Here is a 14,419-nt window from a genome sequence, read left to right as displayed (position 1 = left end):
CATGCTTACGGCAGAAGAAACTGAATCTTTGGATAGGCCAATCACGAGTGAGGAAATTAAAATAGCCATAAAAAGCATGCCAAACGGCAAAAGCCCTGGCCCAGACGGTCTAGGAATAAAAGATTATAAAACCTATATCCATCGGCTGTTGGTTCCCTTGACATCCCTTTATAACTCGCTGCTGAAGGAGGGTGGGTTTACCGACCAAATGATAGAGGCAAACATCACTGTACTTCCCAAGCCAGGAAAAAAACCAGATTTCCGTCCTATATCACTTTTAAATTCGGACATCAAAATATACGCCAAAATTTTGGCCAACAGAATCAACAGATATTTACCCAAATTAATACATCCAGATCAGGTGGGGTTCATACCGGGAAGGGAAGCGCGAGACAATACGCTAAAGGCGCTGCAGCTGATGGCATATGCACAACATCAACACATCACCTCAGTGTTCGTCTCGACCGACGCTGAAAAAGCTTTTGATCGGGTACATTGGCCATTTCTAAAAGCGGTCCTGACCAAAATGAAATTTAGCAATACCTTTACAGAACGAATTTTTGCATTATACAGAAAACCCACAGCCAGAGTAAAAGTGAACGGCCTGCTGTCCAATAAATTGACAATAAGAAACGGTACCAGACAAGGTTGCCCTCTGTCGCCGCTCCTCTTTGCTATGACAATTTAAGTCTTGGAACAGAGGATCCGCGAAGATAGGTTTATCACAGGGATAACCACTAAAACATGCGAACACAAATTGGCACTATATGCGGACAACGTACTCTTAACACTAACCAAAGTAGACAAATCACTTGACAAAGCACTGACCACCTTTGGGGAATACGAGTATTTCTCCAACTTCCACCTCAATATTACTAAATCAGAGCTACTGAACATCACATATAACCCGCAGGAGCTAGAGGAGACACTAAAGGATTGTACACTGAGACAGCAAAAGGAAAAAAGGAAATACTTAGGGATAAATCTCTCCCCAGACCACCAAGTCTTATTCCAAGAAAATTACAAAGTACTCGAAAACACACTAATTGCTGATCTGTCCAGATGGAAAAACAAGTCAATCTCATGGGTGGGGAGAATTAATGTAATCAAAATGAATGTGCTCCCCAGGTTGCTGTACCTACTTCAAACCACACAAATTCCACTCCCTAGCAACTATATACACAAGATACAAAACCTAATAGAACAGTACATATGGGGAGGAATTAGACCCAGAGTAGCCGAAAAACACTCTACATGCCCAGGGATAAAGGAGGCCTCGGGGTACCTAATATTCAAATATACAAGCAAGCGATCACTTTACACAGACTCCTTGACTGGTGCCTCAAAGACCCAAACAAAGTATGGGTGCAACTGGACTGTGATGTTATGAATACTAAAAATGCAGGTTTGGAGGCCTGGACCCATGAGAAAGATAGATCAGTAATTACGACAACATACCCTTTGTTAATAGACTTTTACACACAATGGGACAACATAATCAACACCTCCACGAACATGTCCTCGAGATATTCCCCATTGACACCAATATACCAAAACGCTGCAATACCCTGGAACCGCTTGGATAAAGAGACAGATTACAACACACCTTTTGTAGAATGCACCCTGTGACATCACGGAAGAATTACCTGATAAAAGCATGAATTGGTTCACTTATACTCAATTAAGCCATTATCTAGCGACACAAACACAAAGTTAGCTTAATGAGACAACTAACAACATTCGAAAAGCTGTGCACACTGAACTCACCTACAGCACATGCAATCTCCCTAATATATAATCTCCTACTTGAAGGAAACCCTCAGACACTCCCTACATATACAAAACAATGGGAAAAAGAACTACATAAAGAGATCTCCTTCAAACAATGGCAACTAGCCTTTCAAATAACTAAAACAACTTCAATCTCACTGAGTGCAGGAATCAAGCTAAAAATTTCTTGCACAATGGTATCTGACACCGAGCAGACTGCAGCGTATATACAAACTTGCCTCGGGCAAATATTGGAGAGATTGCGGAGGTGAGGGATCGCCAAAACACACATATGGTGGGACTGCAACAAACTAGACAACTATTGGGTGGGAATACTTAGCCACATGGAACGCACCATAGGAAAACCACTGCAAAATAGCATAACAACATTGCTATACTTAACATTACCCAAACTAGAATGTAAAGCAAACAAAGCCTTACTGTTGCTCATGCTAAATAGCGCCAAGCTATTGATACCAAAACATTGGAAATCTAGAGTAGTCCCTACTGTTGCGGAATGGAGAGGACAAGTAGACACACTTCTCAACTTAGAAAGATACCACCATGTTCAACAGGGAACAGTTGACATACATGAGCTCATGATAAGAGAGATGGACCGCAAGCAGGCGACACCCAGAGAGTTAAATACAGATTAATAATATAGATGAATATAGTCAATTTGAATAGCAATTATTAAACAGGTTGAGAGGACGAACATATACTTAACTGTCATTACACAAAAGCACTGTAAAATAAGCTTGCATCTTATGACATTTAGGTCTACAGAATTTTTTTGGTTGTTTCTTTTTTATTTTGCTTCTTCTTTCCCCCCGGATATATCGCAAAAGTCCGTCACTCTCCCAGAGTCGGCAGGACCATACAATAGACTGATAAAGACACTGGGCTGAGATGTTTTGTCCTGGACACTTTACAAAATAATGCAAATAGCCCGAAGGAGCAAACAAGCCCTAACTTTGCATTGAACTGTACCTCACATAATGTTATGTTTTCTTATGCATTAATTTCTGTATCTTTGCATAATCTTTCAATAAAAATATTATATAAAAAAAAAAAAAAAAAAAAAAGATTAAGGGAGATGGTAGACAAAAATAAAATGAATATAGAATGTCTGTGATACAGTTGTCTTAGCAAAACTCCTAGTAAAAGTGATCATAGCTTTTACTCTATGCAGGTAAACATGCTCCACGGCATTATGTTTATAAACAAAATGATTGTTTTTTCATTATATAAATGTATACACAGATTTCTTTATTATACATATACGTGGGTGCATGCATTGTGAAATTATATATATATATATATATATATATATATATATATCAGAATGTTATTATCCGAACCTTACATTGAGACTTTTTTTTATAACATGTAAACATTGAATCCATTACTTTTGATGCAAAGTTATATTTCTATCTACCAATGACTACATATGATTTCACAAGTCAAGTGTCAAAGGTAAAAACCCAGATGGCAATATATCTATGGGAAAACTATGAGAGAAAACAAGGTTGGAATGCTTACTTCAAATTATTCACAATAAAAACAAAAAGGGAGTTGCACTATAAGATAGGTATTTATAGTAATAACATAACAGCACCATCTTGTGGCATAGAATATTTACTGATTATCAAAATGTATATTACAAGTGTACACGCTAATTAATTAATTAAGTTTGGAACAAACTAATCCGTAACAAACATAGAAGCAGGTGTATGTACACACCTTTCAACATAAAAATAACACAATTCACAAGAGTTTCAGAAGTAAATTCAAAGAACATTCCAGATCCAAGACAAACAATATGACTGAGATACATCCATAATATAAGAGTTTAATATATGCAGTGTAGAATTCCCGCTGTAGCGATCATGTCCGCCAGACATCGATAAATACCAACAGAATACGCTGTCGGCATTTATCATTGTAGTTCTGGTGAACTGCTTGTGCCATGCCGCCCCCTGCAGATTTGCGGCCAACCGACCGCTAGCAGGGGGTGTCAATCAACCTGATCATATGCGGTCAGGCGGATTGCTGTCCGCCACCTCAGAGACGGCAGACGAGTAAAGGAGCAGTGGTCTTAAGACCGCTGCTTCTTAACTCCTGTTTCAGGCAAGAAGGCTCACGCGAAAAGAGATGTATTTGGGACCCATCCAGGCCTTGAAAAATCGGCCCCTATATATATATATATCTTTATACCAAGCACTGCATATAGCTTGAAAAAGAAGGCTTGATCTTACCCTTTGCGGTAATTTTATGCAATATACATCAAACTCATGTTCCCTATCCTCTCTTGATCTAGGTCGTAAGTATTATTTTGTTTTTTTATCTAGAAGCTAGTCTAGGCAATATTTCATTAGTATTGCTGTATTGTAATAATCTAAATTTGGAAGAGCCATGCCCCCATTTTTATATGGCAAGTACAGTTTTTTTAAGCTGATTCTTGTTTTCTTATTTTTCTATTTGAAATATATCCAGTTTAGAGATTTTTAATGGCAGCATCTGCAAAGTATATATTATGCTTGGAAGTATTATCGTTTTTATTAGATGGATCTTTCCATGAAGAAATAATGGTACATAGCTGGTTTAACATTTAATTTATAAGAGATTTTGAATTTTACAATCAATTTTAATACCTAGATATTTCAAAAGGTAAATCTAGATCCTGAAAGGGAAGGTTTAAGTCCTTAGAGGATTTTTATAACCATAGTATTTGTGATTTTGCTAGGTTGATCTTATACCCAAGATAGATAACTATATTGATCTATAGTTTTTAAAAAAGAAAATTTATGCTTACCTGATAAATTTATTTCTTTTTTTGGCACGATGAGTCCACGGATCATCTTAATTACTAATGGGATATTCACCTCCTGGTCAGCAGGAGGCGGCAAAGAGCACCACAGCAGAGCTGTTAAATAGCTCCTCCCTTCCCTCCCACTCCAGTCATTCGACCGAAGTTAAGGAAAGAAAGGAAAAACCAAGGTGCAGAGGTGTCAAGTTTACAATAACCCACAACCTGTCTTACAAAAAAGAAATAAAATTTATCAGGTAAGCATAAATTTTCTTTACTTTTTTATGACACAATGAGTCCACGGATCATCTTAATTACTAATGGGATTTAATACCCAAGCTAGAGTACACAGATGATACGGGAGGGACAAGACAGGGAACCTAAACGGAAGGCACTACTGCTTGAAGAACCTTTCTCCCAAAAGCGGCCTCAGCCGATGCAAAAGTGTCAAATTTGTAAAACTTTGAAAAAGTATGAAGAGAAAATCACAAACAAAGAGGAAGACTGACGAAAGTCCTTAGTCGTCTGCAGGTAAAACTTTAAAGCAAGGACCACGTCCAAATTGTGCAGAAGTCGTTCTTTCTGAGGAGGAGGATTAGGACACAAAGAAGGAACAACAATCTCCTGATTAATGTTCCTATCAGAAACAACCTTAGGAAGAAATCCTAATTTAGTACGTAAAACTACCTTATCTGAATGGAAAATGAGGTAAGGAGACTCATACTGCAATGCCGAGAGCTCTGACACTCTATGAGCAGAAGAAATAGCAACAATAAATAAAACCTTCCAAGATAACAACTTAGTATCTAAGGAATGCATAGGCTCAAACGGAGCACCTTGAACTCTGAGAACTAAATTAAGACACCATGGAGGAGTAACTTGTTTGAACACAGGCCTAATCCTGACCAAGGCCTGACAAAAAGATTGTACATCTGGGACATCCGCCAGACGTTTGTGCAACAAAATAGATAAGGCCGATATTTGACCCTTTAGGGAACTAGTCGATAAGCCTTTCTAAAAAACCTTCTTGGAGAAAAGACAAAATTCTAGGAATCCTAACTCTACTCCATGAGTAGCCCTTGGATTCACACCAAGAGATATTTACGCCAAATCTTATAGTAAATCCTAGTTACAGGCTTACAAGCCTGAATCATGGTCTCTATGACTGAGTCAGAAAACCCCCGCTTGGATAAAATTAGGCGTTCAATCTCCAAGCAGTCAGCTTCAGAGAAACTAGATTTGGGTGAAGGAAGGGCCCCTGAATCAGAAGGTCCTTCCTCAACGGAAGTCTCCAAGGTGGCAGAGATGCCATCTCCACCAGATCTGCATACCAAATCCTGCGAGGCCAGGCCGTTGCTATGAGAATCACTGAGGCCCTCTCCTGTTTGATTCGAGCAATTACCCGAGGAAGAAGAGCAAAACGGAGGAAATAGGTATGCTAGACTGAAGGTCCAAGGGACCGCCAGAGCATCTATCAGTTCCGCCTGGGGGTTCCTGGACCTCGACCCGTATCTCGGGAGCTTGGCATTCTGTCGAGATGCCATGAGGTCTGAAGGTTCCCTCCTTTTTTGGGAACCACAAACAGAATGGAATAAAACCACAGACCCTGTTCCTGTACTGGAACGGGAACAATCACTCCCAGGGCGGAGATGTCTCCTACGCAGCGTAAGAACGCCTCTCTCTTTGTCTGGTCTGCAGATAATCTTGAAAGTAAAAACCTGCCTCTGGGAGGAAAACTTTCGAACTCCAGTTTGTATCCCTGAGACACTATTTCTATTGCCCAGGGATCCTGAACATCCCGAACCCAAGTTTGATCGAAGAAGGAAAGTCTGCCCCCTACCAGATCCGGTCACGGATCGGGGGCATGCCCTTCATGCTGTCTTGGATTCACTAGCAGGCTTCTTGGATTGTTTTTCCCTTATTCCAAGACTGATTGGGTCTCCATGCTGGTTTGGACTGTTCCTGCTTGGAGGCAGTAGAGGAAGAATTTCCCTTGAAATTTCGAAAGGAACGAAAATTACTTTGTCGTCCCTTTTGTTTGTTTCTCTTATCCTGAGGGAGAAGATGACCTTTACCTCCCGTGATGTCAGAGATAATTTCGGCCAGGTCAGGTCCAAACAAGGTCTTCCCCTTGTAAGAAATAGCTAGAAGCTTAGACTTAGGAGGACACAACTGCAGACCTTCAGGCTTCAACCATAAGGCTCTGCGGGCCAGAATAGAAAACCCCGAAATCTTGGCTCCCAGTTTGATAACTTGAAGGGAAACATCCGTAATAAAGGAATTAGCTAACTTAAGAGCATTTATCCTATCTTGGACCTCATCCAAAGAAGTCTCTGTCCTGATAGCATCAGACAGCGCATCAAACCAGTATGCCGCCGCACTAGTGACGGTAGCAATGCACACAGCTGGCTGCTATAGCAGGTCCTGGTGTACATACAACCTTTTGATTAGACCCTCTAACTTCTTGTCCATGGGATCTTTAAGGCACAACTATCCTCTATGGTAATAGTAGATCTCTTAGTTAGGGTGGAAATGGCCCCTTCCACCTTGGGCACTGTTTGCCAAGCCTCCCTGATGGAAACTGCTACAGGAAACATTTTTTTTTTAAATAGGAGAGGGAGAAAAAGGAATACCAGGTCTCTCCCACTCCTTAGTAATAATCTCAGAAGCTCTGTCAGGGACCAGAAACACGTCTGTCGAGGAAGGAACCTCGAAATATCTGTTCAGTTTACTGGACTTCTTAGGAACAACAACTACAGTGGAGTCGCTGTCATCTAAAGTAGCTAAAACCTCCTTAAGTAATAGACGGAGGTGCTCTAGCTTAAAACTAAAAGTTACAACCTCAGTATCAGCAAGAGGAATTACACTTTCTGAATCTGAAATTTTACCTTCAGATGGTACACCGGTCTCCTCCTCCTCAGGTTTCTGAGAGGGGACCTCTGAAACTGCAACAATTGCATCAGAAACCTCGCTTACTGAGTGTCTGATTTTTCTCTTACGCTTTCCCTGTAACATTGGAAAAGCAGACAGCGCATCAGAAATTGTAGAAGACCTGAGAGATGCGATGTCCCTTAAAGTAACTCCAGCAGGAGTTAGAGAGAAGGCGCAGGGCACTGCTTGTGAGGGCGGTAAAATCTGGGACGCTTGAGGGGAAAGCTGCGGCATATATTTCACCTCAACATTAGACTCCTGGACAACATCCGCTTTAGAAGAGGTTGGCTCAGAAAAAATCTTTTCTTTATAACTTAAGGTCCTCTCAATACATGAGGGACAGAAAGGGATTGGTGGTTCCACAATGACATTAAAACACAAGGAGCAAAGAACATTTTGCAGGGCCCCTTGATCCATACTGGTTCCCAATTGACAAATAAAAATATCACATTTAAAAAAAAAAACGTTACTGTTTCTTTAAATTTAAACATTAACTTTTTTACTGCAGAGTGTGAAGATTAGTGATAAATGAGAATACAAACACCTCAGCTATGCTGCTAAGGCGCCTACCTCACTGACAAACAGAAGAGAATCTGTCCCCTACGCAGCAGACGATCCGTTAATGCTGCAGAGAATTTTAGACACAGCCTAGTTCTAGGAACGCATGTCTAGCACGGACCATGCGTTCCTAGCAAATATAGACCAACTCTTTTACGATATGATCTCCAGACTGAGGCGCAGAGAAGTGGTGCGCAGTAAGTGAGGTAAGCCCATCGTGGGCGTAGCCAAAAGCCTAATATTTCTCCCGGGAATTTTTAACCCCAACAGTAGAAAAACACCACCAGAGCCATGAATAAAACAATCTCTGCTCTTCCCCTTGTCGGTATTACCAGCCCCAGTGCCTGCTAATAATGCTGTCCACAGTCCTCTCCAGACTAGGAGAGTTTATGAGCCATAATAAAGTGCCCCTTTTATCTTGTCACTTTATAATGTGTGAAAGGTACCTATGATGTGCTTACTTCCTTCTGAGTTGTTTCTCCTGCCCCAGAAAATAAAAGTAGCACTTACCTCACATTACTGCCTGACAGCAAGGCAGTGCACAGGTTTGAGAGGTCCTCTTCCTCACATCGACCTGTAGAAAAACAAAAGACTGAGTCATATTACTCAGACTATAGAAGATTAGGGCAGCATGAAATATGGGAGGCGCAGTGAAAATTATGTCCCACAAGTTCCCATTGCTCTAAAGCCACCAATGCTCTACTGAACAGACTGATATGGACTACAGCTACACCCTAGGACAAAGCAGTACAATCTTGCACTACTTTAAAAATAATAAACTCTTGATTGAAGAATGTAATCTAACACCTCACTTTACCACTTCCTATCACTAACGTAGGCAAAGAGAATGACTGGGGTGGGAGGGAAGGGAGGATCTATTTAACAGCTCTGCTGTGGTGCTCTTTTCTGCCTCCTGCTGGCCAGGAGGTGAATATCCTATTAGTAATTAAGATGATCAGTGGACTCATCGCGTCATAAAAAATAAATATTTTCTAAATTTTTTTTTGGTCCGAAATTACTAACAATTAATCATCTGCATAAGATACTAGTTTCATTTTACACTTCCTAATTTAGATACATGGAATAATCTGGTTTAGAATAATAAGGGTTCTAAAGAAATATTAAAAATAGCAGTGGAGAAAGGGGGCATCCCTGTTGAATGCCTTGTAACTGTATTGGCTCTAAAGATTCTCCGTTTATTAAACGTATTCTACAGAAATTGTATATATATATTTTTTTAAATAAATTCTAAAGAAAACACACCCTTAAAACCAAAATTCTCTAGTGAGGTAAAGAGATGGGGTCATTCAATTCCGTTGAAGGCCTTCTCTGTAAAAAGGCCTCCGACAGATTACTGCACCCATCTTCTTGATCTCTTTCGCCATATTTTTCTGTAGCAAATAACATTTTCCTTAAATTCGTAACGGAGGATCTTCCAGAGACAAATCCCGTTTGATCCACTGCAAGAAGATTTGGTATTATTGTTTTTAATTTGTGTGATAGAATTTTCATTAGGATTTTGTAATTCATGTGAAATGGGCCTATAGGATTGGGATAGGGAAGCATCTTTATTTGGTTTTGGAATTACAATTATATTAGCTGATTTGAAGTTTTGGGATGGTAAGTCTCCATTTATATAATATTATTGAAATAATTGAAATAGAGAAGGAACAGTTTTATTTATTAGTATTTTACAAAATTCAGCCGGTAGGCCATCCGGACCAGCTGCTTTTCCTAACAGCAGAAAATTATGTCTTATCTCTTCCGAGTTTATAGGTTTATTTAATAGTTCTAATTGAGAATCTGTTATTTTTGGTAAGTTAATTTTCGCCCAGAATCTATCGACATCCCCTAAACTGCTCTTTTGTACTGTATATAAAGATTGGTAGAAATCTGCAAATGCTTTGACTATTTTACAATAAAATGTCCTTTATTCTGCGATTTATAATAATTTTTTTATCACTTGCTTCTATGGCAGAGAAACAAATTTGACAAAAGACCTTTTATCAGAATAATTAATTTCTATTTAGTATATAAATATTTCACCAATTATTTTACTTAATAATTTAAGAATAGCAGCATATTCTAAAAGTAGTACTGCATTGACACTTTCATTGAAAGTTATGCTGCATTTCACTTATGCATTGAACATTTAAGCAATATAATTTAATAGTAATGATATTGTAGCCCAGTCAATGCATAAAAGTATGCATCCGACTTAATGCTACTTTAGCAAGAATGTAATTATAAAAATAAATGACAAATTATTTCAGTTCTTACATAAAACTACTCTTTCCACAGCCAGGGGGTCCATATAAAAGGTAACCTCTTCTGTATGGGATTCCTGCAAAACAGAAATTGAAAAAAAGTTACTAAATTAAAATTTTAAACATGCACACCGAATGATCTCAACCATGAAAACAAATGTGCCTTTATTTTATGCTTTATATATTATTTTTAGTACATGTACTGACAATAAATTAATGTTTAGAATATACAGTATCTAGTGCAATGTACTAACAACTTCTGAACAAGGCAAAGAACCAGAAGTATCAAACAAGATGCCATCCTTACCTCTTTCACTGTACCACTTGGGGTTGTCAATGAAATCTTTTACATCTTGCACAATTTTCTCAGAGACCCCCTCTTCCAAAACAACAGAACTCAACGGCCGTCTCCGTCGTGGGAATCCAAATAGCCTCCATTCTGCACCCATTGCCGTGTACATGACAGTTTTCCCTTCCTGCTGGCGTAAAGCTAGCTCTCTAGCTTTAAACAAAATAATAATGTGTTAGTTTGTGCGAGTATGAGCATGTATACCTCTGTTTGTTACTGGTCTTTGTGCATATCATTAATTATTAAAGTTTTGAGTGTATGTGTATTTTTCACTTTTGAGAAGACAGAAACAGTGCACTCTACATATAAGCCATATGAAGCCATTAAGACATTTAGGAGTCACACATGCTCAGTTTCTGCGCCGGTGGCATAGCAGAGAGCAGTAACCATAGTGCATGTGCTGCCAGTCTTCTCATAGAGAGACCCTTTGTCAAACCATTCTTTGGATTCTAAATTAAATTTGCTGCAGCCCCTATAAGGTTTAATCAGTCATATAGGACATTTAAACTTGATATTTCAACAACGCATAAAATGTTTCATTATTGCAAGTGAAACATTATTGCAATATACATTATTTATTTTGCAGGTTTTTGCTGTTAAATACATCTGAAAATTGTGTTTGTTTGACTTTCTAACAGGGAGGCTTGGGTTAATACTTTTTGGCAATTTATGTGAGCTTTTGTTTACTTTTCCCTCCCTTCCTAAGCTTCTGTGGTGTCATTTGCATTAAAAATGTGGATTATCAGTTTTGCATCAGCAATCACATTCTTTGCAAAGGTAACTAGTGCTAAAAGACAGGATACCCCAGTCTGCACAAGTGCAAACAGAGTTTGTGCTATATCTAAATATTAGTTTCTGATTGGTTAGCAGGGGTTCTTTTGTTCTGGGAAAAAGGTAAATCAGTGAAAAGAACAAACATAAAACAATATACTCATCTGACAAAAGCAACAGTTTTCATTGCAAAATTATTATTATATATGAAGGTTCATATTTATGTAGTTTACAATTTGTGTTTAATGTCCCTTTATCTCTTTGTGAGGAAAACACCCACATGCCCCGATTACATCATTTTCTACATCCTTTACCAGCAGCTAGACACATTTGGCAGGGGGTGGATCATCAAAAATAAATTAATGTACTGATACAGTGCAGCTTTTTGACTGTCCAGTTACTTGTACTTATTTTTTATTTTATTTAAAAAAATACTTAAAGGGACAGTCGACTTGAAAATTGTTATTGTTTAAAAAGATAGATAAGTCCCTTTATTACCCCTTACTTACTTTTTACCTCTGTGATTACCTGTATTCTAAGCCCCTGCAGACTGCCCCCTTATCTCAAGTGTTTTTTTTTTTTTAAATCTTGCATTTTAGCCTATCAGTGCTGGTTCTTGTACAACCATTATTCTCCAGGAGAGTGAGCACAATGAAATCTATATGGCACACATGAACTAGCACTGTCTGGTTGTTGTGCAAGATTTAAAAAACTAATAAAAAGCACTGAGATAAGAGTGGCTTTGAAGGGCCTTAGAAACAGGGAAGCTTAGAGGCTATAAAGTATATTAATATAACAATGTTGTTTATGCAAATCTAGAGAATGGATAGTAAAAAGGTATATTATATATATATATAAATATATATATATATATTTTTTTTTTTTTTTTTTTTTTTTTTTTTTTAAAACAATAATAAAAACAAGTAGACTGTCCCTTAAAATTAACAATTTTACTTCTTGGAACATCCAGATATACCTTCCTGTAAAATGCTAAAGAAAATGTCACGTTTGGTCCCCACTGCTGTGAAGGTGACAGATTCCCAAGGGGTTCCTGTGTGTAGATCAATCATCTGCTTCTCTCTATTTCTTTCAATGCGGATCCATTTCCTTTTGTACCTAAATCACAAAACATGGCCCAATCAGAAAATGAAACTAAACATAGAACTAGCCAGTAGACATAAAACTTCAGATTCAAGGAATAGAACGACAGTTGTTAGCAGAAGTTAATCTGAGGGATTAAAACACACAGTAGAACAAGTTTGATAGTCTTAAAATTACAGCATGTATTTTTTAAGGATTGTTATTTTTATTGTTCTTTCAGACTTCATACTGCATAAATTTCTTACAATATACATTGAATTCAAATTAGAAAGGTGTTGCTCAGCAGAAATGGTTTTATTGAACTGATTTTACAAAGCTATGCTAAAATGATAAATCTGTACCATTTTTAAAAGCTAAGATCACAGATAATATGACAGACATTTATTTTTAATATGATAACATTGCATAGTTGATAAAATTATATATATATATATCTATATATATATATATCTATAATATATATATATCTATAATATATATATATATATATATATATCTCTATATATATATATATATATATATCTCTCTCTCTATATATATATCTATATATATCTATATCTATCTATATCTATATCTATATCTATATCTATATCTATATCTATATCTATATCTATATCTATATCTATATCTATATCTATATCTATATCTATATCTATATCTATATCTATATCTATATCTATATCTATATCTGTATATATCTATATCTATATCTATATATATCTATATATATATATATATATATATATATATATATATATATATATATATATATATATATATATATATATATATATATATATATATATATATATATATATATATATATATATATATATATATATATCTCCAGGGAAAAGCACTCTCACCATCATATAATCTAAGTTCCCAGGCATAACAACACATTAACATGGCAGCACATACCTTTGTTATCTTATAACACGCCCCCTGTTACGTCCGGTGTGATGTCAGAACCAATAAGGTTGTAGCGGGTGGTTTTAAACAAACCGTAAGCGTTATATGCACATGCACTACTACAGAATGTCGGTTTAACAAGCTGAGTATATAGGATTATAACAAAAGTATGTGCTGCTATGTTAATGAGTTATTATGCCTGGGAACTTAGATTATATAAAGATATATATTGATGTTCAAAGTGCCAATAAGGCAAGGTGTTGCTAATCTGTGTAGTGGGATAGAAACCTTATGGTCAGTTTGAATAAAATTTATTATAAAATACCTTATAATCTCTAGTGTGTAGCCGTAGCTAATAAAATAATGGTTAAAAAAAATTTCATACAGCTGCTGAAACAATAGGGTATGGTGTTTAACAATGCCCCACTTCAAAATCACAAATAGAAATACAATTAGATGGACGTCACAGATGAATGCACGTGCATTAAATTGAAAAAATAGGGAAAAAATTGTGAAAAGATGAAAAATTTAATGAAAAAAAAATAAAAAATATAAAAGGGTATGTGTCTCTAAACAATAAAAAACAGTGATCCGTGCACAAATGTAATGGAATCCAGAAGTGTAAAAGCAAAGTTACAACTCTAATACATAAAATCCCATTGATGTTCAACAAAGGATAGTGAAAAGGATAATAAAACAAACTTGTTTCCTGATGGTGAGAAATCCAGTGATGGTGATCCTGGGACAGTGCAAATTAAAGATGCTTTCCTAGTGGTGAGAATCCATGAGTCCTATTTAGACCATTATGAATTCTTCTTAAATTTCAATGTAAAGTCCTGTGAATGTATAAAAACAAATAGTGTGGAACGTCCAAATTCAATTATAAAGAGTGAAATTATGCTTACCAGCTGCTTGTCAACGCGTTTCGGCCAATAACTTGGCGTTTATCAA

General features: G+C 37.0%; 1 protein-coding gene across 2 annotated transcripts in view; it reads right to left on the bottom strand.

The window, feature by feature from the left end:
• LOC128645280 (mitochondrial chaperone BCS1) overlaps nucleotides 1-14,419 on the bottom strand; it is a 42,294-nt gene that overhangs the window by 18,554 nt on the left and 9,321 nt on the right. For both annotated transcript variants that reach the window (XM_053698142.1, XM_053698141.1), the window contains 3 exons: nucleotides 12,432-12,571; nucleotides 10,643-10,837; nucleotides 10,349-10,412 (listed from right to left, as the gene is read on the bottom strand). In XM_053698142.1, coding sequence (XP_053554117.1) covers nucleotides 10,349-10,412; nucleotides 10,643-10,837; nucleotides 12,432-12,571 — 399 coding nt within the window. The remainder of the gene's footprint in view (nucleotides 1-10,348; nucleotides 10,413-10,642; nucleotides 10,838-12,431; nucleotides 12,572-14,419) is intronic.

Source organism: Bombina bombina, chromosome 1, assembly GCF_027579735.1.
Source record: "Bombina bombina isolate aBomBom1 chromosome 1, aBomBom1.pri, whole genome shotgun sequence".
NCBI lineage: Eukaryota > Metazoa > Chordata > Amphibia > Anura > Bombinatoridae > Bombina > Bombina bombina.
Note: the sequence above shows the minus strand (reverse complement) of the source record. Positions and strands in the feature narration are given on the sequence as shown.